The 27746-nt window shown below is 34.7% G+C and overlaps 1 protein-coding gene across 1 annotated transcript in view; it reads right to left on the bottom strand.

Annotated features, from left to right (window-relative positions):
* Nucleotides 1–234: 234 nt before the first annotated feature.
* Nucleotides 235–27746, bottom strand: part of Tango14 (transport and golgi organization 14) — a 59491-nt gene continuing 31979 nt past the window's right edge. The window contains exons 4-5 of the mRNA XM_090409434.1: nucleotides 26503–26602; nucleotides 235–789 (exon numbers count right to left, since the gene is read on the bottom strand). Coding sequence (XP_090265560.1) covers nucleotides 699–789; nucleotides 26503–26602 — 191 coding nt within the window. The 3' untranslated portion in view covers nucleotides 235–698. The remainder of the gene's footprint in view (nucleotides 790–26502; nucleotides 26603–27746) is intronic.

Below are 27746 nucleotides of genomic sequence, written 5' to 3'. Positions count from 1 at the left end.
AAAAAAAAAAGATATTTTTCTGAAAAAAAATTCTATGTATCTTAAATTTTGCAGTGTATTATTAAGATAAAAATGAACTTGTTCATCAGTTTTTAAGATGTGTATCTTGATAATGCAGCTTACATATGAAAAAAAAATGATAGAAATTCTTTTTTTTTTAAATTCACATTTTAGTTAATTATGTTTTGAATATACTTCTAAGGATAAAAAGATGAGCACTCACCATATCTTGTCATGTTATTTGTAATAAGAAAATTACTGAAACAATATTACAAGCATTTCATAAGAGAAAATACTCTTAGAAATTCTCACAACCACCAGTTATATCATTACATTTTTTCTCTCCCCCCCCCATATATATACCCTGTATTACTTAAACAAGTTGCTAGTTTAAGTAGCTATTATAAAATTAATATCCAAAATTTTGTCTCTTAATGCATAATTACAAGTTATTTACTTCTAGTACATTCCAAATTGGCTGGAATACTTTGCATTCTACAAACTTCATGACATGGATTCCATTTTTACATGGATGTGGTACAACCCAGTTAACAAATGCAACATAATTTATATGTTCAGTTTTATGTGAAGATCAAAACTGCATGATTAACTGGACCATGATTTGTGTACACACTGCTTGAAGGTTGGAGACAGGCTTTATGGTATCTTGATTTCAGATGATAGTTCACAGTGAAAGTTTATGTACCAAAGCGCTGTTCACAGCAACTGAATTTGGTCAGAATGTTTATGAATTGAGGATACTGGAAATTTTGATGAGAAGAAATTGACCTGGAAAAATGTAAAAGAATAAGTTAAATTCTATATACGTTTACAAGTAAAACATTAATACATTAACAAGTAAAAAAAATCCTTTGTTAACTATTAATAAGATACCATAAAGAATCTTATTTATGGCAAACTATTTCATTTTCTACTCTTTCATTCTATTTAAAGCTTTTATGATAAATGATGATCATAAATGATTGAGGTAAAATAAACAGGGAAACCCAGCTATGGAGACTAAATAGATTTTTTTTTTCTCCAGACAACTTTAGGGATCCAATAAACAAAGCAATCTCATGCTGGACAATAAAATTCACCTACCACTTAAAAACATAGCAGTAGGATTCAAACCCATAACTAGTGGGTTGAAAAATAGAGATGCCATCCACTCAGCCAACCAGGCTAGCACCTCAATGGCAAAATTTGAAAAACATGCCAATTGATTTAGGCAAAAAGCCAAGTGGTAAAATTGTTTGCAAGGATAGAAGAATCAGAGTTTCAAGATGAATTCCAGAAGTTAGTCCTAGAACAGAAATATCAAAAATTGTAAAAGCAAGCAAGTACTTTAAGAGAATAAAAAGGAAAAATAGCTTTATGTGTAAAAGTAATGAAACAAAAGTTATAGGATGATTTTGGTAAGACTATAAATATATAAATCTACTAATTACTTTGATTAGCAAAGGGTATGCATACAAACTTCTTCAGCCTAAACTTATGTGTAGCCATTCTACATCCTCAGTGATGACAGGTTAAGGCTAACGAAGATTGAGACACTGGGACAACGATACAGCAGGTAACAGCTGCCTTCTCATTCCTAAACTTTAACTAATATGTTGTCAGAAGTAGTTCTACAGCCAACTTTTCTGAGGTGCAAGATTAAAAATCTGAGTTTCGAGGAGAAGAAACCTTACATGCCTGACACAAAGATTAATTAATGCAAAAAACTGCTAAAAAAAGGTTTTAAAAAAAATTCCTCTTGCCAATGAGTAGAATAAAAACTATAGCAGTCTTGGAAGTTAACACTTTAAAAGTAGAAATGCTAAGACATAAGACAACACAAGCACCCATGGTAAAAAAAAAAAAAAAAAAAAACATCAGAAGTAGAAAAAATGATCTAGAGGCTATTGAAGCTTATAAAGGAAACAGAAAAATAAAAACTGAATATATTCTGATGTCTGATGTAATTACTTTGAAAGACGTAAATGACTTAAGCAGTGATAGTCTTGCAGTAGAAGATATCTAAGAGGAATGCAGTCAAGCAATATCAATACTTCAGGTAAACAAATCAGAAATGTAAAATGTAGAAAAGCAGCTGGAGTAGATGATAAAAATGCTCAAATATGGAGCTATAAAATTATATGGTAGTCATGCTGCATAAATCAGAAGGCTTGTCCAGAGAGTTGAATTCCAGATGAATTCAGATGACTGGAACAGAGCTCACATATGGTACCCATCCATAAAACTGAATGTGAAATTGCAGCAAAATTTCTATAATGAGTTATTCCAAGTAAGACTTATGCATATATATACTTGAGAAAAGGCTTAGAAAATTTGTGGAAGAGCAGACTAGGAGAGAACAAGCCAGGTTCAGGCCAAATAGGACTTAAGGATCAGAATTTAGGAACTGAAATATTTTAAAAAAAAATTACAATACAATACAGATTTATATTCAAGTTTGGTAGGAATTGTATGAACATTTAGGCTTGCACCATTACATGCATCCTATTAACTGGCTGCATCATCACAACTTCTCCCAGTTATATCAGTGTATAAAATCTTATCTTTCATAACATACAGATTTGTATTGTCATTAGGGGATGTATAAGCATTCATCAAATCTCTATGAACTCTAGACTTATCTAACAACTTTTTAGAGAAAAAAAAGTATGAATTATTTACAAATAGATCAAACAAATTATGAACTTCCTTTGCAAACTCATTTACTCATCATTCTCACCTTAAATGTCAATTACAGTATATCAAGAGATTGATTTACAGAGATCTGGCTACAAATGTCAACTCAGAAGTTAAACTAGCAACATATATAATGACTGTATTATGCTTCCTAAAACATCTTTAGATGTTTTATGGTGATACTGCTGGACTTTGATAGAGAGAGTAGTTCACTCAGGAGTAGAGTCCAGAAGAAGACCTGTGACTAGTGGCATACCACAGGCTCTGTTCTTGGGATGCTATTATTGAATTTGTACATTAATGACATAAGAAAGGATCTGAAAGGAACTGTTCAGTTGTTTGCTGATGATGCAAAATTGGGTAGAACATTAGTTAATACATATGATGCTAAAATTTTGCAGGATGATTTGGAAAGACTGGCAGTCTTGGCAAAGGAGAATGGATGTCAGTTTAATGTGGCAAAGTGTAGGGTTATGCATTGTGGGATGAAAAGATTACTACCTGTAAACCACATTGATGGAACTGTACTCCAGGAAATTGATGACAGGGAGTTAAAGTTTAGAGGGCACATAGCAAAAGTGGCTAAAGCAGCTCATGGGATTACTTGGTTACTGAAGAATACTTTGAGGAGCAGAGACAAGCAGGTTATTATTCCTCTTTATCGAGTCTTGATAAGACCATATCTTGACTACTGCGTGTAGATCTGGTCACCTGAATTTCTTGGTGATGAGGAAGTGGTGGAGAGGATCTAGAGGCAAGTGACCAAGATGGTATCAGGTCTACGGAATGACCTTACGAGAATAGGTTGAAGATCTGTGGATTACAGAAATTGGTTGATAGGCAGAAAAGGGATGATGTGATTGAGACAAATTACTGAAGTGTTTTTACAAGATTATACACAGAAAAATTTTCAGAACAGGTCACTGGTGGTGGGAGAACTAGAGGTCATCCTTGGAAACTGAGCAAGAGTGTAGCAAGCAAGGGTATTAGAACTAGATTTTTTGCTTGGAGAGAGTGGTGAATGAGTGGAATAGGTTGCTAGAGTCTGTTGTGGGTGCCTTGACTGTGAATGAGTTCAAAGCAAAGTATGATAGATACTGTGCAAAGGTTGGATAGTGTTTAAGACCTCCCTCAATGAGTCTAAAAACTCCATGGAGTAACCCATAATAATAAACAGTTCATTTTACCATAGGCATCCCCTTTTTGAATGCCTGAACTACATACCTATCTCCATTCTCCTTTCTGGTCACATGACACGACTCTTAAATCAAATTTGCCAGTTTGTAAACAAGTTCAAGCTAAGTGTTTGACTGCTATCACATAACATATCTTCACAAAATTAATTAAATATATTTCTATAAAAGAAAATAAATTAATTAAATAACAAACCATTTTAATATTTTATAATTCTGTTAATTTCCACTATCATGTATTACATGACTGGCAATTAACAGAACTGTACTATTAAACAAATTAAACAAAATCACAAGCTCAGATGCTAGTGCTTATGTGTGATCTAATTATAATGCCAGAGGGGTTTTCAGTTAAAGACAACTATTGTGCCTCCGGCTGGTGATAAATCATGTTGTACTGATTTCAGAAGGAACTAACTTTATGAATGTTCCATAAAAGGTTACATGCTAAACTACAAAGGAGGAAGTTATGACCAACCGAGGAGTATGCTTGGATCTGTATACCATTGTATTGGTTGTTGGATAGGAAGGACATTGATAGTGCATAGGAAGTGTTTAAAGAAATACTTAAATGATGCAACATCAGAATGTGTCCCTAGAGTTTGAAGAATAAATAGGGTAGGAGTGAAATGGAATCTGTAATCTTATTAAGCAAGATTTTTTGTAAGAAAAAGATAGCTTGTGCATAAGGATGATGTCATCATCAATTTTCAAATATGTACCCTCAAGGAGTGTTTAGGTACTATGACAGCACTATAAGATTAAGTTTATATCATTATTTATCTCCTATCAACAATTTTCCTCCAAATTAGTCTTACTTGTCAACACACCAACATTGTTGTATCTAACATTTAGTGCATACAAGGCGCTTCTGATTGAATCAATCCACCTAGACCTTGGTCTTCTTCTGGGTCTCTTTCTTCGCCCATTCTATTTAAGTAGCCTTATCACTTTAGATTAGCTCTGCTCACACATTCTTAAACATTAACAATGTCAAGTTCCTTTGTAACATCTTCATTTTTAATACGATTCTGCCATTGATGCCATCTGTTTAGTTCCCTAAATTTTCTCAGAACTCTCATACCTAAGGTGAGAATAACAATATGAACTTCAATACTGCCAAAACACATTCCTGTCTAACTTCTTAAAAGAAAGACTTCACACCACTGACCTTTATTTTGATAATACCCAAACCTCTACACACAATCAGATTTCTTTTTTTTTTTTTTTTGGGGGGGGGGGGGGCTTGCATCTGGAGCCTTTATTAGCAAAAACACATCTTGGCCATAATTCCTTCATCCTCCAAGAAACATTTTATGCTTTTTAGCTAAGACACTACCTACCTCTCACTGTACAACTTCTAACACTGTATAAATCCCAAATCCAATTATAGAATACTGATCATGTATTTGCAGTGGAACACCCTAAATTTCTCTAACATTGCTCAATGCTATCAGAAGAGGCCAAGCTGATTTATCAATGATCCCTCCCCATCTTGCACACTCCAGTCACTCTTCCACAGATATTCATTTTCTTTACTATGTCTCTTCTACTTGTCATGGACAATTTTATGCAGTACTGCCCCAATCAATTCCTCTTCTTTTGAAAATGAGTATTAAGGCTAAAGTGCTGGTTTAAGTTCATCATTATTTAATGGAAAGAAAACAGCTCAAAATAAATTTGTGAAGATAAAGCTGAGTTGTATATCAGCTATTAGAATTGAAGTATAGAAAGATGGTGCAATGGAAAATCAGAGCTAAGAAGAGCACATCTCCATTCTTATTCATCTATATCATCACATTACAAAAGAAAGTGGCATTAAACCTGATATGAGAATCTGAGATATGAAGCCTAGCTCTTTGCTTTATGCATATATTGCACTCTTAAACTCTTAAGGAGCCCAGTGCAAGTCCACAGGATTCCTGAACTAAAGCGTACAACTTCCGTAACAAACTTGATATGAAAATCAGCAATAAAAAGACAAGCCAAGAAAATTATTATTATTATATGACACCTCTCCAGGGAGTCCAAGGACTCATCGAAGGAGGGCAACTACTCTACAACTCTGTCTACTCTACAGCTCATTCTAACCGCAACTACACCAATGCCATCAACCGCCCACCACCACCATTAGTATTTCCACAGACAATCACAAACATCCTTGCCCATGGCAGAATTCGAACCCGCAACCTTTGGGTGGAGAACAAATACACTAACCACTCGGTCAATCAGGGCGGCGAGTTATTGGCAGGTATACTTTCAATTCTGATGTTGTTGTTTTTTTTGAGAGTTTACAGGGATGGAAAAAAGAAAGTTGCCCAACCAAGCTATGCATATGTAAGTATACAAAGCAGTGAGGAGGTAACTTGTTATGTCTACACACAAAAGCCAGGAGCATTAGAAACAAAGTGGTTGAGTTTGTTACTTTAATAAATCTGTTGTGGCCTTAAATTCTTGGCACTAGTGAAACCTGATATAAAGGGTATAGCATTTTCAAAATACTATACACTTTATGCAAATAAAGGGTATAGTATTTTCAGAAATGACAGAAGGGGGGGGAGTACAACTAATGCTATCAGGTGACTTGAGTCCCGCTAGGGTAAAAATTGATGAATGCAATAATGGTAATAATGTCCTAGCTGTGAGTTTGAGGCTACCAGGATGAAATATATCACGGGAGTGTTGCTACATATTTCACAGTTCAGTTGTTGGAGATAAAGAAATGCATTGCCAAATTACTACAATGGGTACCAAACTAGAAATTATTATGACTTCAATTCTCTAGACATTCACTAGCAGACAAAGATCGTGATAAAAACGAAGAAGAATTTGAGACAACTTTCTCAACCAGCAAGTGAAAAAAGCAACATAAGACCAAGAAGTATCAGATATGATCATAGAATCAGAAGGGGGAGTCTCAGTTAAGGATAAGGCTGTTTGGCCAACTGAATTGAGAAGTAGATAAGTATATGAATGTTCCAATTAGGAAAGGTTACGTGCTGAACTATAAAATCTGGAAATTATGACAAACTGAAGGAAATACTCTGTTTGGTCCCATAGTATCAGTTACTGAATGGGAAAGTTATCAGCAATGGGACTCTGAAAAGATGCTTAAATGAGGCTATAACTGAATGGGTTTGAAGAATAAATAGGATGAGAGTGAAATGGATGTGCAACCTTATTAAGCCAGAGAACCATATGAAGACTGTGTGGAAAGAATATCATGAGAATAAGAAGTTATCAAATATATAAAGCACACACCACAAAAGTTACACATATTGAAATTAGTGAAACCTAAGCTAAGTTTGAATATTAAAAGAAACTAACTGTGCAGCTAAAAAGCAAACCAAAAGAATTTTTATCTTTATGCTGCAAGTATAAGAAATAATAACTTGACTAAACGATGCATACAATACGCTTGTGTTAGAAGCAGATGAGATTGTTGGAATAATGAGTGCTCACTTCACTAAGACCTATCACAACATGCTGTAAGTAGTGCACAGTGCTACAACTACTCTGAATGAAGAGACATATGAGGAGGTTCTAGAGCTGTTGCATAACCTAGATAAGAATTCAACAATAAAGACAAATGGGATTATCAGCACGTATGCTAAAGGAATGTTCAGCCAAATTGGCTAAGTCCTTAATAGGTTTGTATAATTTAAGTGTCAGCTCAGGAGAGACCCTCACAGAAATGGAAAGAAGGTATGATAATCCATACATTGCACAAGGATGGGGCTAACTATCACCCCTATCAGAATCTATGGAATGATCGTAAAGATTTTAGAGAAGTTGGTAAGAACTCATATATAGCAATGGATTGATAAACAACCTATAGTTTATGTTGAAGAGTATGGTTTCACTAAAAGGGAGGTCATGTCTCAATTTGCTCTTATTTAATAATATTATAGCCGAGTTGGATAAAAGGAATGAATACACTATGATGCTGTTGGACTTTGCTAAAGCATTTGACAGGATACCACAAACTGCAGATTATGGGACTGCAATGTGGGAGTTGATAGACAGGTATAAGAAAGTGGTATATAGGGGGGAGCTGCCAGATTTAAGGTAATCAGTTGTGTACCCCCAGAGATCAGTCTATGGATCATTTGTTAAATCTATAAATTAATGATATTGGGAAGGAGACCTGACCGTAGATGTTCAACTGTTTGCTACTGATATATATTAGATATATTAGCATTTACATAAGATGATTTGAATTGGCTGCAAGTGTAGGCAAGTGATAATGGCTATGAATTCAATATTAGTAAGTGTAAAGTTATACACTTTGGCATGATGAGATATCCAGTGATGTGTTATACTAGTGAGATTTCAAAGATCACATAGCAAAAATTGCAAATACAACTCAGAGGATAATCATGATGTTGAAATGAACACTGACATGCAAGGATAGAAGTCATTTTTGCCTCAGTCATAACAACAAGTATGTGCAGATTTAGTCTCCTGGGTTTCAACAGGATAAAGAAGCTGTGGAAAGACTATAAAGAAAAGTTTCAAAAATGATATCAGGATTATGGAATTAGATTACATGAACTATAGACAGATATGATAAGATAGTCTTCTGAGAGGGTGTTACAGGATATTCAGTTCATGAAATTTTTCATTACATGGAAGGTGGGAATAGGAAAGGGGGCATCTGTGGAAGTTAAGTTTGTGTTACGAAATAAGTGAGCCAGATTTTTCTCTAACAGGACTGTGGAATGAGTGAAGTTACTGACTGAATGTCTGGAGGTGTGATAATAGTAGTAATAGCAATAAGAGTAAACCAACTGCATTCTCATTGGAGTATTGTAAAACTTGATTGTAGCTTAAAAATATCGAAGCGCTTTACATAGATTTTTACAGAGGTCAAGTCTCATGAGAACTGTTACAAAAATAACCTATATGTATTTTATGTTAAGATTAATGTAAATAACCCTATGGGAGTTGATTGTATTTACTGTTTTAACTAAAGTTTATAGAATGTCAAAAACAAAGGCAATGCTTTGCCATCAGAGGTTTTGTATAATAGCTATGTATGAGCACAAGAAAGTTGTTTATGATGAAGTGTGTGGGAAAGTTGTTTGCAAGCTCTGAGAGCATGAACACCTTCAAAGCTAGTATCAAAGAGGTCCACTAGTTTTAGAGAAGTTTCCACTGTCTGACAAGACAAGGAAAAAAGAGCACATGGAGAAAAAAAAAAAAAAGAACGGGCTGGTGTTAAATATTGTCGTCTGTGCCATTGTTATGTCATTACTTTTTCTATAATAATTTACTTCCTTTATGAATTTACCTCTCTACAATAACTACAAGACTTACAAAATTTCCTTGACTCTAATATCTGTATAACTTCTTACATGTTCATTCTATATCTCTAGCCAATTCCTAATTTTACTCACATGCTTACCCTGACTTAAAGGTTATTCCTTGCTAAAAGAAACAAATCCTCTAATTTCTTTCTGGAGCTGTCTCCTGTTCAGATATTGACACATTTATTTTTTAAAGCTGCTCCAGCCAATATCTTAGAATAGAGGGGACTCTTATTCAGGGAGACTTTTCTAGACTTTTGGTGCACATAGGTGAATAAATTTAGTGCTTAAACTCATAAATTAAATGCTTTACTGTGGGTAAGTAAATTCTGGTTTGCAGTCGTAACCTCTATAACAACACGTTATACCTTTCTTTCAATTTCCTTGCCATAGCTAGTTAATCTCTTTATAAGTAAATTAGTCTAGGCAATTTGGTTTTCTTAAGCAGAGAAGTAACAGAGTAATTATATTGTTTAGTCATTTAATATTGAAAAGAGAAAGTTTGTTTCTTTATATCAAAAGGATAGGTAGAGAGGAATAACCTCCCTATCGCTTATTTCATGTACTTTATTTTTAATTTAAATAAATGTGTTTTAATTATATGTCAATAGAGTGCCACCTGATTGTTTATTTTAAAATGCACTGTTCCTAAAAAAAAAAATTATCGGACTTGTGAGTAGGAAACCAAGTGAGATAGCCGAAGTGTATAGTTAAGTGCAAATAGACCACGACTGTTTGTGTAAAGTTTTACTGAAGGAATTTGTGTTAGAGAAAGAGAGAGAGAAATCAACTGGTTGTATTACAGTTTATAGAGTTTTATGCCAATTAAAAGATTAGTGGCACAGTCTAAATAAAGTAAATTTTTTAGTATCCATAGGCATAAGACTCGTAGTGCGAAAGATAAATAAACATAGTACGCAATAGTTTAAACAAGAAAGGTTACGAGAGAGAAAGCACGCACTGCTAATTAGATAACGGTATTCCAAAGGCGCAGTAACCAAACAGGCTCTATAAAAGGATTGATAAATAGCAACACGTATTACAGTATCTATAGAACAATTAAATATTTGTTATTTAAGAACAATTAAATATTTGTTATTTAAGCACAACTAAATATTTGTTATTTAAGCACAACTAAATATTTGTTATTTAAACACAACATTTAATGAAGATAGCAAATTAATTAATATAGAAATAGACAATGGAATAAGCAAAGCTAGTATCATGGGGAACCATTTGAATAAACTTATGTGGAATAAGAGAGAAATTAGTTAAAGCACTTAACTAGTAATTTTTTCATGTAATACTATCATATCCTGTACACCCCTTGAGGGTACATGGTAGGAATTTGATGATGACTTAACTAGTAATATATAAAACAGTGTTGAAACAAAATTTAACTTAGTATCTGAAAGTGGTATTAGAAATAAAATAGTTGGGAGACTAGACTACAGATATGAAAGACTACGATCTAGGTTGATTGCTGCATTTAGAAGTGCCCTAAAAGATAGAAATATAAATATGACAATACTGGAATGCTGACAAGTGAGACTAATTTTGAAGAAAATTATCGATAGATTAGTAATAATGTAAACTTAATCATGTAGTACTCTCATATATCCTGTACACCCCTAGAGAGCACATACAAGGGGGGGCTGGAAAGTTCTGATTAACAACTAAAACAAAAATGATATTAAAGCAACTGACACACAAGAAAGAAGATACGAAGATATAAGAACATAAATTCCCTTCATAACTCTGCTACTAGTATGTTCTTTTTTGTGGTTATATCAGTTGCTTTAATATCATATTTGTTCTAGGTGTTTATCAGAACTTTCCAGCCCTCTCCTTGTATTATGAAATTCATTGATAATGAGATTTAGCAATAATAACCCAAAGTTAGAATACCTGAGATTTGTTGTCATGAGAAGAGATTTAATATCCATCAATTCTTAACATGTTTTATTTCTTATATTCAGTACCTTTATCAAGGTAACATACATAAATACATAACATACATAGAAGGTGAGAAGAGAAAAACCAGAGGCCATTCATGGAAGTTATGCCAGATTGTGGCAAAGAGGGATGTGTGAGGAGTAGATTTTTTTTACATGGAGAATTGTCAGTGAATGGAATGCATTACCAGAATGTGTTGTTAATGCAAGGAGTGTTAAGGATTTTAAGAGTCAGTATGATAAATACGTTGTCAGTTAAATGAACCTCCCATGATGAGTCTGCCAACTCCATGGAGGGTGCAATAATAATAATAAATGCATGGCAAAAATTAATCCAAAGAAAAAGAGTGCAATAAACACTGATAATGAAAGAGCGACAAATTCTGTTCATGTGTTATAACTGTCAGATATCTCTTTTTTTCACTGATGTCAGAACAGATTAGATCTAAGATGCAGCAGTTTTTGATTAAGGAATTCCACATGAATACAAGGGCAAATTGTGACTCAATTTACTGAGTCACAATAAACATCAAACATGCACAGAATCCCATGTTTACAAACATTTCACAACATGTGAAGTTTATTGATATTTTACAATGTACAATGGAAAATGTTCAATCCAGTAATTCCTTCCTCTTTCTGTGCAACATATATGTTGAATATCCTTTAGTTGTTGAACATACTCACACATTAATGTTGTGCACATTTACATATTCTATTTTTTTTAATACTCAATTTTCATATTTCAGTGTGGAAAACAAATAGAGATGTAAGGACTGCAAAAGTGCTAAAAGTGGCAAGAGTCCAGCAATTTCAAATATAAACTAAAATGAATATGAAGCATTCTGAAAATGGTGATCTAGTCATGTTTAGAAATTTTGATCAGACCAACATTAACAACAATTTTAAAATACAAACAAAAATAATGAAAGCTCAGTTCAACTCTTAGTCATTTCTAAAAAAAAAAGTAAATATTGATGAAATGAAATGAAATGCTGTTTAAACAATTTTGATATAGAATCAGAATAGGAAAAAGTCAATTTCCTATTATGTACCCTCTAGGGATGTTCAGGCTACTATGACAGCACTACATGAATAAGTTTTATACAATATATACATGAAAACACATGGTAAAAGTATTATTTATTAAATATACTGCCATATATTTCAATGAATAAGTTTGCATTAATTAATAATCTCCTTTCAAAATTTTTCCTCCAAATTAGTCTATTACTTGTCAGCATTCCAATATTGTAGTATCTAACATGCCGTTTGTCTAAGGCACTTCTGATTGAATCAGTCCACCTAGACCTTTATCTTCCTCTATGTCGTTTTCCTACCATCTCAGCATCAAACATCTGTTCTCTTCCATTATGTTTCTTAAATGCAAACAATGTCAAGTTCCTTCCTAATGTCCTCATTTTTAATATGATTCTGCCATTGATGCCATTCGTTTAATCCTGTAATCTTTCTCAGAACTCTCATATCTGTTCTCTAATCTTTGATCAAATGCTTTATTTCTAATCCAACTCTAAGATCCATAACTTAAAATTAACCAAATTTGTTACATCTGCTATTCAATTTAGTTAGAGGATCCTGAAGACTTGCACTGATGTGTTCAGAAGTACATCATCATCTGCATAAAGCAAAGAACTAAGTTTGATACTTCCGATCTAATATCTGGTTTAATGCCACTTTCATAATGTGATCAACATAGATAATGAAATAAGAGTGAATATAATGTGCTTCCTTGTCTTACACCTGATTTTACATCAAACCATCTTCCTGTATTTCCTTCAATTCTAACAGCTGACTTACAACTTAAATACAGGCTATGTATTGCTTTGCATAATGTTCCATTTACCCCATATGAGGGTGAGCTGAAAATTTCTGATAAACACCTAGAACAAAAATGATATTAAAGCAACGGATATACCCACAAGAAATAACACCTTAAAACCCTTTAATCCCCGTGTTTCATCAAATTGTAATAATTTGTTCTTTTTTCTTTTAGGATATATAAGAAGACATGTCAGAGGTTTTGAATAAATTCGAAGACACAGAGGTGTGGTCCGTCATCAAGTTTGAATGTCTGAATCGAAATATTTGAATACCAACCAAAAGACAGAACATGTGCTGTCATATCAAGAGATTTGGGGTATTTTGAGAAATCAGTTGTAAATTTTTTGGCTTGTATTGTGACTGTTAATGAAACATGGCTTCATCACTATGACCCAGAGACCAAACAACAGTCAATAAAGTGGAGACACAAAAGGTTCTTCATGGCCAAAGAAGTTACAAACCCAAAAGTGAGCAGGAAAGGTTCTTGCCATTGTCTTTTGGGATATGGATGGTGTAATCCTTATCAAGTACCTCAAAAAACGTGAAGCAGTTACAGCAGCAGTTTATTCAATAGCTCTGAACGAACTGAAGGAAAAACACTGCAGGAAATTGAACATTCCTCTATTAAGATAGAAAAATTCCTCTGTAATTCCCACATTTAGTTTTATTCCCTTTTTTTTTTTTTATGGATGGGAACTTTGAGAGCTATACTTTAATCATATAGAATTTAACCTTCTGACTACTGTTCTGCCAATACTTAATACGTTAGCAAGTCTTTCAAAGTAATTACTTCAGACATCTAGGATATCTTCAGTTTATGTCATCTTTATCATATTTGATTCAGCTTGTTCAATAGCCTCCAGAACACTTTGCCACTTTCCTGGTATTTATCTTCCATATTCTTACTAGTCTTCCCATGACTTTTATTTAGCTACTCCTACACATAGCTTAGCTCTCTTACAATTTTCTCTGTATTGTTTTAAGGTATTTACCAACTTATTTGCTAAGAACTTTTGGTATGCTTTCTTCTTTTCCTGGACTGCTTCTTTATTTTCTTGTGTCCACCATGATGTTCTTATTTTTCTATACTTGCAGATAACTTCACCACATGCCTTCCTAGCTGAATCAATGTTTTCTTCAGAGTTTGCCACTGAGAACTCCAAGGTTTGGTTCTTGTTTTCACACTATTTCCTTCTTTCTTCAATGTTTGTTTAGTTGAGTCTACAGGTTTACTTAAAAGCTGTTCAACTTGAATTCTTTTTAAAAGATTTTTTAGATGCTGTTCTTTTCAATGTGATATTCATTTTTATCCTACTTGGCACTAAATGATGGTCACTTCCAATTCCAAATTTCACAATCTTGTATCATGAACCAGTCTGAAGATATCACTATCAACAATAACATAGTCAATAAGGCTTTTGTTTCTTGTCGTCTTCTCTCCACATAAACTCATACATCTTTATGTTGGAACATAGTGTTAGTAATGACTAGTCCATATCCTGAGCAGAAATTTAACCATTATCATTAGCATTGTTCTTTTCTCCAAATTTTTCCAGAACATTTCTGTATGCTTTTTTGGGATTCACTTTCTACTCTGCTGTTTAGATCTTCAACAAGTACCACTTTTCCCCCCTCCCCATGTTCTTTATGTCAGCTGCCTGCACTAATATCTTGAAAAATTCCTCTTTTTCCTTCAGAGAATCTTCTGCGGGACCATAGGCACAAATACATTTCATTGTCCATTTCCTCATTTTGAAGTTGGCCCACATAACTCTACTTGAAACTGCCTTCCAATCGATAAGTTTCCGATTGGATTTTTAACGAATTTCCCTTGTTACTTTACGTGATCCTTAAAATGAGAGCAACTGAGCAGTAATTGTATAGGAATAATTTGTTGTCCTTCTTAGAAATAGATTAAATGCGAATTTTTCCAAGCTGGGGAATAAATACTAGTGGAATCAGAGTAGAAAAAGATTGCACAAAACAAGAATTAACTCTGGTTTTTCAAATGTTTAGCTTGAGAAAAATGCTCTCAGGACCAGAATACTTTGCTATCCAAATAGACAAGATTCTCCCAATCCCTTCCAGCAGAAAGAAAATTAAAGGAAGTATTTGACATCAAATGTTTGAAATAAGACATTTACAGAGTTAACAGGTGGAAGAATCCGTGGAAAAGTAAACCACTAGATAATGATGCAGCAGAACCATCAGAGCAGCATGCAAGGTGGAACTAAATTTTTTTGACACAATCAGTTTTTCGGATGTTGATAAGTTGCAACTGTTTGAATCTTTAGTGTGCAGAAAGATGGAGAACTGATGAAAGAGCTGCTATATTGAGATTCTTTTCTTGCACAGCTGGCATGCTCCTTGGAAAAAAGGAGGCTTAGATATGGAATAAGATTTTATTCTATATCTAGATTTTATAAGATATTATTCATATAAAATAATTGCCAATGATGCTTTTCTAATGCAGTTGTTTAGATTAGCTACTTAAAAAATAATTCAACTCTGGAAATAAAGCAGAAATCATAAACATCCTTTTTGACATTCTTCCAAAGACGATGAGAATGATTACATGAGTATTTCTCCACTGGAGAAGAATCAACACTAGGTTGCTATCGAATTGTGCAGAACAATCACCCACAGTAAACTTAAAAGAATCAGTGGTGAAATAGAACAAGTGTTTGGAGAGTGGTTAGAATTATTAAGTATTCTGGTAGGAATGTGAATTTGTAAGAGACTGTGATGGCAAATGCCTCATGCATGTCTACCTTCTGGATCAGTGTACTTTGAAAAGGGGAGAGGAATTGGAATTCTGAACATTGTAAATTTTCAAGCAAGATGACTTAGATATGAAATTAGGAAAGTTTGGACTATAGAAAATAAATGCTGAAAGAAAGGATATTAAAATGTTCAGAATGGTTGGTGGCATTAGGAGAGCAGTAATCAACAATAAATAAACTTGAGAGAATGAGACAAAGTGATTCTTAGCCAAATCTTGTCTTTTTTTCTGGAAGAAAGACCACATCTCACTCTCTCTCACTTTTGATAATATTTTGCTAACCCACCAAGATCAGTTTCCTCAGGTTGACTTTCACATCTAGCCTATCTTAGTGTATTCTCTTCAACCTTCAAAAAGTTGGCATTTCTTATTCTAAACACTACTTCTCTTCTTGTCAACTCCAATCACTTTATAAATCTGAAATCTATCCAACCCAATCATAGAATATTATTTTCATATTTAGGATGTCACACCATAAACTTCTCTCAGTATACTTGACTATATCCAAAAGAGCTACGTGCCTAACAGATAATCCCTCTTTCTCATCGACTCCCTCTAATCACTTTCCCATAGATGCTCTGTTTTTCAATTGTCATTTCTATAGGTATTTCCAGAATGCTGGTTTATTGAACTGGTCACCACCACTATTCCTCCAATTAGGTATGAAAATTGGTAGTTGCTGATAGACACCCATCTGCCTTTCAGCTCCAAACTCAATGAACAAACTTCTCAGCTTCCTTCATTCCATACATCTGTCCTTTGGAATTGGTCTTTGCCATACAGTTTTCCTCAATGAAAACAACTTCCAACTTTTCAAGAAATATTAACATATTCCTCTCTAACCACTTCCCCACACACAGTTTGCCATGCAGTTTTCCTCAATGAAAACAACTTCCAACTTTTCAAGAAATATTAACATATTCCTCTCTAACCACTTCCCCACACACAGTACTGGGATAATGTGCATTTTCAGACCTCTTGTGGGGAGTGGATATATATATATATATATATATATATATATATCCTGACTCAGGATATATATATATATATCCTGAGTCAATCCCAATAACAATATATATATATATATATATTGTTATTGGGATTGACTCAGGATGTATACATTTATAAAATTAATATTTAACTGACTAGAACCCGAGAAAGTATAACACAAACTTTAATAAACCACAACTAGTTTTTTCATCGGTGTCCCAACTTCTTCAGGTGAGTAAGAAATAACACAAAACTTATAAAAGTAACAGGGTAAAAAACATGGACTTTCCAACTTAATAAAAAGACTTCTGACAAGGTTAATGTACATCATATCAAGGAATATCAGAAAACTCTGGTAAAAATTGGACTTTTCATTAACAGGTTAATTTTTCTGAAAAGATGCAAATTTCACTCTGTCACCCCCAAGTTTTTAGAATTCAAAGAATCGATTCACACTAAACGTGCTTATAATATCTACCGCAAGGCTAAACTTGATTTATTAAATGAAAGAAACGCAGATACCAAGTCCACGTTAGCTTCTTTTTTCCTAAAAGAGATTCTTTAGAAAATAACTTAAGTTCATCTTTAGATAACAGGTCATGGATTGATATTAAAAACATGAGCTCTCTCCGTGCTTCTAGATCGCAACACTCCAACAAATTAATTCTTATCAGAAAATTCAACCAACTTAAACAAGAGCAAATTCACCAACCCTATATCAATTCACAAAATTTAAAAAATGTTCTGATTAAGAAATCCTCACACACACTTTCTCCTGCAGAACTTAGTGTGCTCTCTAAAGGTCTCAACTTTGTTCCTTCTCCGACCTCGATTCCTAAAGAACTCTTTCTTACAAAAGTTGAAAAGGTGGCTGCGCAGTTACCAAAACAAACTGTGAATCTACTTAGGATCGATGCCATCTTCACTATAAACAACAGTCGTCTTCCTACAGATAATCTATCTCTGACAGAAAGAAAAGCTATCTACCTGCTTCATAACAACCATTATATTATTATCTTACTTGCTGATAAAGGGGACGCAACTGTAATCTTAGACAAATCTGACTATCGTTCAAAGATTAACAACTTATTAAGTTCTGATACCTATTCTATTCTAGAAAGAGATCTCACAAGAGAACTTCATAACCGTACAAACAATCTTCTGAAATCTACATCTGAACTTCCCAGACACACAAGACTATCTCTCTGCTCTCTCTCTCTCCATCCCCTCATTCCTTGTTTGTATGGCCTGCCTAAGATCCACAAGGCTGACACTCCTTTAAGATCTATTGTGGAAGGTATTGACTCACCTACAATCTGTCTAAATATCTTGCAGCTTCTTTAAAATCTAGTTGGCAATTCCTCCTCCATCAAAAACTCTGAAGATTTCATCTCAAAAATAAAAAATTTAAATCCGAGTTTTGACATCGTGTCTCTTTTTATGAATGTACCTACAGATGAAGTTCTGAATCTTCTTAAGGACAATGTTTCTAAGAAAATATTTGCTCTACTAACACACTGCATTAATTCTGGCTATTTCTGCTATGAAGATAAAATATATAAACAAACAAGTGAGTTAGCTATGGGCAGCCCTCTATCCCCAGTCTTAGCTAACATCTTTTTACAAGATTTTGAAGAGAGAGAGCCATTTCTATAGCTACTTTAAAACCTAAACTGTGGTTACATTACATAGATGACGTCTTCCTTATCTGGGAAGATGGCTTAGAGGAACTAAAAAACTTCCTAAACCATTTAAATAATCAACATCAGAACTAGAGATTAACGGCGCTCTCCCCTTCTTGGATCTAAAGATCAGTAGGTTACCCGTCTTAAATTTTCAATTTTTCAAAAACTACCCACACTGATAGATATTTGCATGCCTCTTCTCATCACTTCCCTCCTCAGCCCATCGTGCAAGATGTCTTACTTCCACAGAAGAAGACCCTCAAACAGAACTTAACTTCCTGAAACACACCTTAAATAATGGATATTCATCTCTTAACATCTCTAAACGTTTGAGACCATGCCAACAACCTCAACAAGAAGATGAATCCAACCCTATCACTTACATACAGTTACCATTTATTAGCTCTCTTACCCCAAAACTATCAAGGATTATGAAGAAATTCAACATAAAGACCGCCTATACAACTCTGCCAAAACTTCGTTCTTTTCTGAGTCGACCAAAACCAACTGCATTTCCTGGTATTTATAAAGTTATGTGAGACTGTGGTCAACCTTATTTTGGCCAGACAGATAAATCTATTTCACTACGTCTTGAGGAACATAGACGTGACATCTCCTACAGTAGAACACGAGCGAGTGCCCTTTCCAGTCATGTTCTGTTCTCCGCAAACTCTAACCTCGAAGAACGTCAACACCAAGTTGATTGGGACTGCACAACCAATTTATATAGTGCATATGCAAGGATGAATTTGAAAGACAAATTATAGAATTCAAAAGAAATAGTTCTGGACCCTTCACACATGAACAACAATCTGAGCTACAAGTTGCCATTCCCTGGATTACTGCCATTCGCAGTAATCCAGTACTGGCGCTCTAAAATTAACTATCACACACATTCAACTCATGCTAACAATAGCATACGGTCACCTATTCAAATATGACTGTTACTATTCTTCTTCTTTTTATTAAGCTGGAAAGTCCATGTTTTTTACCTCGTTAGTTTTATAAGTTTGTGTTATTTCTTACTCACCTGAAGAAGTCGGGACACCGATGAAACTAGTCGTGATTTATTAAAATTTGTGTTATACTTTCTCGGGTTGTAGTCAGTTAAATATTAATTTTATAAATATATATATATATATATATATATATATATATATATAAAAAATCATGGAAGGTCATCTGGCAAAATTATGCAATTTGATTTAAAACCTGAATAATAATTAAGTTTTGGGAATAATTAAGACAATGTATTTGACTTGAATAAATATTCAAGATTATATATATATTATTATTATTTTTTTTTTTTTGATGATTCCATCCACTAGAGATTAGTTAGTCTATAGTACATCAGGACCATGGATAGGTAGAGAACTGGGAAAGGAGAAACTTGTTCACATTTGATTTGAAGATCTAGGTATTGTATTCTTTGGAAATACATAAGAGGAGAGACAGTTCCAGAATAAAGCAACAGAAGGAATGAAAGAGGATGAAGTGAAACTAGCAGTTGTATATGTTTCAATGGATTTACTAGAGAGTTGAGGAATTACTAATGTTAGTTCATGTAAACAATTACCATGAAAGTATAGAGGATACATGCTGCCATCCCCAAGTCCCCGTGTGAAAGTGGGTAGAGTAAATTGATAATAGATGGATCATTAACCAACCTAATTGCCCTCTTCTGTATTGAATCCAGCATTTTCATGGAGCTCTTAGGGGAACTACCCCAAACACGAGAAAAATATTTAATAGCTGAGCATATTTATCTGCTTAAAAGTAAAGTAATGCCTTGAGTGAGAAAAGAATCCTAGTTTTTTGGATGCTGCAGAGACAATGGCTGTAATGTGTATGCCAAGAGAGGCTTAAATCAGGGTAATTCTGTGAAGAGAAATCTCATCTCGTTTGAGGATTTGAGGGTAGTCTAAAATACTAGAAGAAAATTATTCTATTTTGAGGGAAATAAACCAGAAATGAGTTTTGCTAGCATTGAATTTGAGAAGGTTATCTCAGCTTCATTGAAGGATGGCTTGGACATTAGAACTGAGGATAATAGAGGTTGATGGTCTATAACCATCAACCTCTACTGTGGTTGGCAGCTATGATTTGTGTATTACAAGATTTGTCAAATGAGGAGTAAATGTGCTGTCATCAGCAAAACTGCATGCTGGATTGGTAATCAATTGGAGTAGATAATTGATATACAGCAGATGTTGAAGGATGGGTAAGATAACCTTGTGGTACCCCAACTTTAGTTGCACAGTGTCACTAGTGAGGAAGAGATCCAGGTTGTTAACTGGGGGGGGGGGGGATTTGGGTTATCTGGTAGGCATGTGAACAATTTGTGTAGGGTCATTAGTGATGGCAAATATCTCAGCATCTCTACCTCCTTGGTCTGTGCTATTGAAGAAAAAGGAAATTCATCCAACTTAGTCTACTTAAAGAAAGCCATCCATTTCTACAAGAAAGTTATAATCTAAAAACAATTTTTCTCATTGCAGATTTTTGTTTTTTTTTTCATGAGGAAAAAAAGTAAGCACCCTATCATTTCCAATTAGAAGTGACATGGTGCCTTTATAAAAGTGATGTGCTTGACAAGGAAACATGTTTGTTTATATGCAGAACTGGGATAAAAAAAAATCGATTGGGTTTTGCAAACTTTTCATAGACCAGATGCCAGTATCAGTTTCCTGTAATTTTGTAATTATTTTTTTTTCTGGGACGATGAAAAAAAAAGTGGGTGTAAATTTTTTTTAGATTGGAGTGGAGGGGGGGGGGGGATTAAAATTCTCCATTTCATTGGAAATTAAGCAAGCAATAAACAGGTCAAGGAAACAAATGCTTACCCTTAGAAAAGTGTAAGCATTTGTTCTAAATTTATTATCTCATCTCATCTTCCTTATACCCTCTTTTACCTTGCAGTGTCGAGGGTCCATTGATCATCGGACCTCACTCCGTTTACAGGATAAGGTGGTCAGGCTTATGCCCCGGTGTATCCTATAGCCTACAGTGTTGAGTTCTCAAGGCCAGTTTACCTACTTTGCGGGATTAAAAACCCCAGAATAAACTGGAGAAAAAACCCTGCTGTCCACGCCCAAGACTGGCTAACTTGGCTATGGCTGAGGAAGATCCTTCAGCTCCTCACGTCACCAACAGGAATCGAACCTAGGACACTCCTTCCCCAGGCATATGGTTGCGAAGCGCACAGCCACTAGGCTAACCGCACGGACTAAATTTATTATAGAAAAGCTATAATAAATTTAGCAAGTGAAAGTAACTTTTGTTTAGTTTGTTGTAATCAACTCTCTCCCCGTTTCAACAGTCTTCTAAGTTGCTGTATGCTTTTGAGAAAGCTATTATTCAAAAAATGTTATTTGCTATTTTTTTTTTAAATGAAAATTTCAGTAGTTATATAATTTGACAATTGTAGAAAGTTTTTCACTTAGTTATACAGTATATTATACGTCACTGTCTACAGATGCTGTTTGGTCACTCCGATGCTCGGTGATGTGCCACACCAGGCCTCACCATATAGTCCTGTTGTTTGCTGTTCTGGAGGCCTCAAGTCTCTGAAGATCAGTCACTCCACACCCACCCACCATCCATCTCATTGATGGTCTATCCCTTCCTCTTTTTCCAGGAACTTTACCTTCTATTACTGTTCTGAGAAGTCCCCCTTCCATCCTTTCTATGTGTCCAAAATATTTTAACTTTCTTCTGTCAATATCCTTAAGGAGCCTTAAAGTTCTACTGATCATTTCTAAAACCCATTCATTTGTACGCCTTTCAGCATACGATATCCTCAACAGCCTTCTGTAACACCACATCTCAAAAGCAAATATCCGTTTATCTGACTTCTTTAGGTTCCAAGTCTCACATCCATAAGTCGCTGTTGGAAAAACAACTGCATCCAAAATCTTCAACTTTGTTCCCATGGAGATAGATCCATCTTTCCAAATTTTAGACAGGTCTCTGACTGTTGTTTTAGCCATTCCTAACCTTCTTTTGATGTCTTCTGAACAGCAATTCTTCAGATTAATAATGGATCCCAAGTAGTCAAAACTTGCTGACTTCCTCAGTTCTTTCTCCATTAAGGTACATTTGTTTCTCTATAGCTTCCTTGTTTGCATTTCCTTTGAGAACCATAATCTTTGTCTTGCTAGGATTGAGTTGAAGTCCTCTGTCATTACTAATCTTGTTAACTTTGTCAAGAATTAGTCCTAGTTCTTCCATGTCATTACAAAGGAGTACTGTATCATCAGCATACCTCAGATTACTGATCAATCTACCTCCTATCCTAATTCCTGTCTTGAGCTCATCCAATGCTTCACTCATGATGTTCTCTGCATATATACTAAACAAGTGAGGAGAAAGTAAACATCCTTGCCTAACTCCTTTTCCCAACTTGAAGCCAGTCAGTCAATCCAACCTGTTCTTACTGTGGCTTCTTGCTCCCTGTACAAGTTGGCTATCAACCTGATGTGTTGAGCAAAACCCATTCTTTTCATTACTTCCCACAGTTTCACATGTTCAACACAGTCAAAAGCTTATAGAGTAGTCTAAGAAACACATTACCAGAGGGAGTCTGAATTCTTTATATTTTTCTATGATCTGTCTAAGGCAAAGGATCTGATCTCTGGTGCCCTTACCTTTCCTAAAACTTGCTTGTTCCTCAAGCATCTCTGCCTCAATCGTATTTAGAATGATTTTCAATAAAATTTTGCTTGCATGAGATATTAAACTAATAGTTCTATAGTTCTTGCACACCTTCATATCACCTTTCTTATGTAGTGGTATGAAAACCGACTTCTTCCAGTCTCTAGGCCACAGTTCTGTTTCTCATATCCTTGTAATTAATCTATGAAACACTCTTCTCCCTCCATCCCCTGTGGTCTTAATTAACTCTGCTGGGATTTCATTTGCACCCGGGGCTTTATTGCTGTTAAGCTGCTTCAACTTCATGCCTAAAGTGGAGGAGGTTCCAAATCAAAACTTTTGGTGAGATGGCTCCACATTTTCTTTATTCACTCTGCTGTACAGTTCTTCACAGTATTCTTTCCATCTGTTTTTGATTTCCAACTCTTCAGTTAGTAATGCTCCATTCCTGTCTTTGATGACATTCAATTTAGGCTTAAACTTGTGCTTTAAGTCATGAACTAAATAAAACATCCTTTTATAATTGTGCCTCCTCATCTGGAATTCTATCTCTTCACATTTATTAGCATAGAATTTTTCCTAGTCCTGCTTGATGGCTCTTTGGACTTTTCTATGTGGTCTCTTATACTCTTCAGTTCCTGTGTCTCTTTGTTTTTCCAACCATCTTCTTTTGATTAATTCCCATGTTGAATCTGATATCAATGGGTCTCTTGCTCTTCTTATTGGGCTGAGATACTTCTTAGCTGTATCCTATATTATCACCTTAATTCCCTCCCAAAGCATTTTTGGTGAGTTCTCATTTGTCTCCGAAAAATAATCCAACTGAGTTGATGTTTCTTCTGTGAATCCAATAGGAATTACTCAACATCCGATCTAGTGTGATGTGCCTGACCTGGAAGTTTTCAGAGTCTTAGTCTTACTTTGGCTTTTACTAACTGATGGTCTGTACGACAATCTGCTCCAGGACAAGTATGCACATCAGAGATGCTCATCTTCCACTGCTGGAGAGTCAGGATATAATCAATCTGGTGCCTTGACCTATCAATATTAGATGTCAAATTATAGGTCCATCGTGGATGTTTCTGGAAGCAGGTATTGGTAATAACTAATCTGCACTAATAAGCACTGGTAAATTCCAACAGTCTTTCAACACGGGTGTGACGTTCACCCAGACCAAACATGTCACACTCTGGCCTGACTCTCATACTCTTTCCCACCTTTGCATTTAAGTCCCCTGAGATGTAAAGTATGTCTCTCCTTGTTAGGCAGTCTAAAACAGTTTGTAAGTTTTCATAGAATTCCTCACTCTCTTCTTCAGGCCTATCCATGTGGGGTGCATAAACTACCTCAACTGATACAATACATTGGTAGGCTGAGCCTTAAGTATAATAGAAAGTATCCTATCATTAATGGGGTTATAACCAAGAAGGCTTCTTGCCTCAGCTGTCTTCAGCATCACAGCTACCCCATGATCTCTCTAATTCCATTTGGTCTCTGTAATTCCCAGAATGTCAATTTTACACCTATCCATCTCTTTACAGACAATCTCAAGCGTACCCATCTGTAGAACCCAAACATTCCATGTGCCTATGTAAAATTCCCTTCTAAGATTAATCTTATACCTTCTGTGTTGCTCATTCACAGTATCACTGACTTTTGATGGAAACTGTAATATACTTCTCGAACAGGACCCTCTGCCTAAGCCCTGAACGCGGCTCTGATTATTCTGCATGACAACCAATGCAGCATGAGATGTGCTATAAGGCACAACCATATTAGCATTTTGGAGTGAAATTCACTGCAAAAAAAAAAAGTGGTAGGGTTGCAGAGGCCCTTTCCAAATAAGATGAGATGAAATAGCAAAATAGAAAAGATTTACCCCTAGCCCTCGAAAATTCTAATAGCATTGGGGGAAGGAGCAAGAAGAAAAGAAAAAAGGGGGAGGAACCAGTCTACAGATAATATAACATGTATATTACACGAAATAGGAAGGCATGGCCCAGCATCAGGTACCTCGGGTTTGCTATGCCCGTACTCACTAAAGTGACCCACTGAGGAGTTAGAAGTCGCAAGAAATTATATTCTTATTTCATCCTTACCTAAGTACAAGCAAACAAAGTTTACTTGGATAAGGACTGGATAAGTTTGTAATGTACTTTAAAACCAAGTGAAAAAAAAATTCTTGCAGCTTTCTCTAATTAGAGTATTTTAATATGTTGACAAACCATTTTACTATGTGTATGTAGAAAATGACTACTGCATTGATCCAATATTGGTATCTTCCTGGGTCTGGATCTGATAAGATTTCGATAAAGGTCAAACCATTCTCATAATGCTAAACAATATGCACATCCTAAAAGGAGGTGGGCTTTGCATTTTGGGATTCTAATGGCAATTGATGTTCGGTGTTCTTGTCTATAACTTCTTAAATGGCATATTAAAGGTTATGATAAAATAGCTAATACTTATTTGTGCAATATTATATCTGACATAACATGTGTTTTCTGATCAGTTTGTTTTGCCAAACTGCGACCCATTTCCCAGCATTTGCAATGTGAACTGCTAGCTTGCTTTTAACTGAAAAGTTCATACAGGTGCCTTGTGTCCTACATGGAATTGTGCTCATCTGTTCAACTATATCATTATTGACTGTTATTAAGTGTTAATACATTATCTTAAATTAAAAATACTGACAGACGATGTAATTTGTTTAAAAATTCTCTTAATATTATCTTAACAGATAATTTTAAACCCAAAAATAACAATAATCAGTAAGTTCTATTGGAATGCACAGAGAAATAAGAAAATTGATGGGTTGCTCATTTTTCAGTGGTGTGTGTGTACCTCAGAGAAAAGGATTTTCTTTCCTTATACAAAAATGAGGTCAAAACTATAGTTTTGGAAGATCTTTCAATGTTAAACTGAGAACTAAATACTTTCAAAATAAAAGATCACTCACACAGTTCATTGTTTTCATCTGTGCAGTTAGCCTAGTGACTATGCACTTCACAACAATATGCCTGGGAAGGAGTGTCCTAGGTTCGATTCCCATCGATGACGAGGAGCTTAAGGATCTTTCTCAGCCATAGCCAAGTTAGCCAGCCTTGGGTGTGAACAGCAAGGTTTTTCCTTCCCCAGTTTATCTGGGGTTTTTCATCCTGCAAGCAGGTAAACAAGCCCCATGAACACACAGGTTACAGTCATAGGATATAGTACTTAATCCCTCATTTAGGAGGGCTCAACCAGTCCTAAGGGGCAGTTGAAGAATGGGGGAAAACCCCACACAAATTTAAAAAAAAAAAAAAAAAAATTGTTTTTTTTACATATATATAATCATTTTCCTTTTAAATATAAAAGTAAGTAATTATTCGACATATTTTACTAGTTACTACTTACAGGATTTCAGAGAGTCGAACATGCCAGGGAAGAAATCCTGCTAATGTGCATACTGGACCGCACTGGATAATTACATCAGGATCAGGTACTTCTGAATTTACTGCAAGAAAAAAGAAAATGAACACTTGTCACATAAGATTTATTCCATAATTTGCAAATGTAGCCTAGAACAAAAATGGAATCACAACCAACTCTATATACTTATAAGGAATGCAGGAGATTCAACTTCCACCTTCATTCAGTACATCTCATGACGTTTCGAGCTGAATCTCTGAATGGTAAAATGAATAACATTTTACCATTCATATATACCCAAAAAAGGCATCCGAATAGATTACGAGTCATTAAAAAAAAGGAAAATAAAATAAAAGGGAAGAAGATAAATTTCATGAATGGGATTTCAAGGAGTGAAATCCCATTCATGTGATGTAGGCAAATCAAAATGATAAATCCAGACAACGAGATCTGTGTCATCTCACAGTTCTAGTAAGAATAAAAGGATAAGGTCAGAGGAATTCGAGTAATCAGAAAAAGTAGCCAGCAAAGAAAGAGTGAGTTATTGTTGCAGTTTGAAGTGCTTGCAATAAAATTCAGGATACTGATTTTCATTACAAATACCATGGAGAACATACTCAAGGTAAGAAACATCTCAAATTACATTATTCTTAATTATTCCAAGAAACAATAATATACAGGGAGATATGAAATACCATCATCTAGCACAGATACAAGAAAAAATAAAATAAACTGAAAAGAATTAAAGTCAAAACACCTCTCAGATATGAGCTATAAACTCAATTACACAATTAGCATTAAAGGAAAGGAAAGTATTTGAAAACAAGAACCATACATTGGCAAAATCTGGGAAAAAAAACATTTAATGATTTAGCAAGGAAAGTATAGTGAAGTTGACTGCAAAGAGAAAAAAAAATAAGATTTCCATAGTTTCACAAGATAAAGCTGCAGTTCATAAAAATGTTGCTGATTAATGCACAGCATATGCATGTTTATACAGAGAAAAATTAAGCCCCCCCTCCCACACACACACCTCCCAATTTAAGAATTTTTCCATTTATGCTGGAAAAACAGATATAAAAATTTATTTCCATTTTTCTTATTTATCTAAACGATAATAACTTCCAAACATTTTTTCCATCTAATAAAATTTGGAAATATAGGAAGGAGCACACTGAAAATAAGGAAAAACAAACATCACTACAATAAAGTCAGTCACTATAACTGCT

Source organism: Typopeltis vanoorti, chromosome 19, assembly GCF_054136105.1.
Source record: "Typopeltis vanoorti isolate ZY-2024b chromosome 19, IOZ_Tvanoo_1.0, whole genome shotgun sequence".
NCBI classification, from domain to species: Eukaryota; Metazoa; Arthropoda; class Arachnida; order Uropygi; family Thelyphonidae; genus Typopeltis; species Typopeltis vanoorti.
The sequence above is the reverse complement of the archived record's forward strand: the minus strand, read 5'-3'. Positions and strand labels throughout refer to the sequence as shown.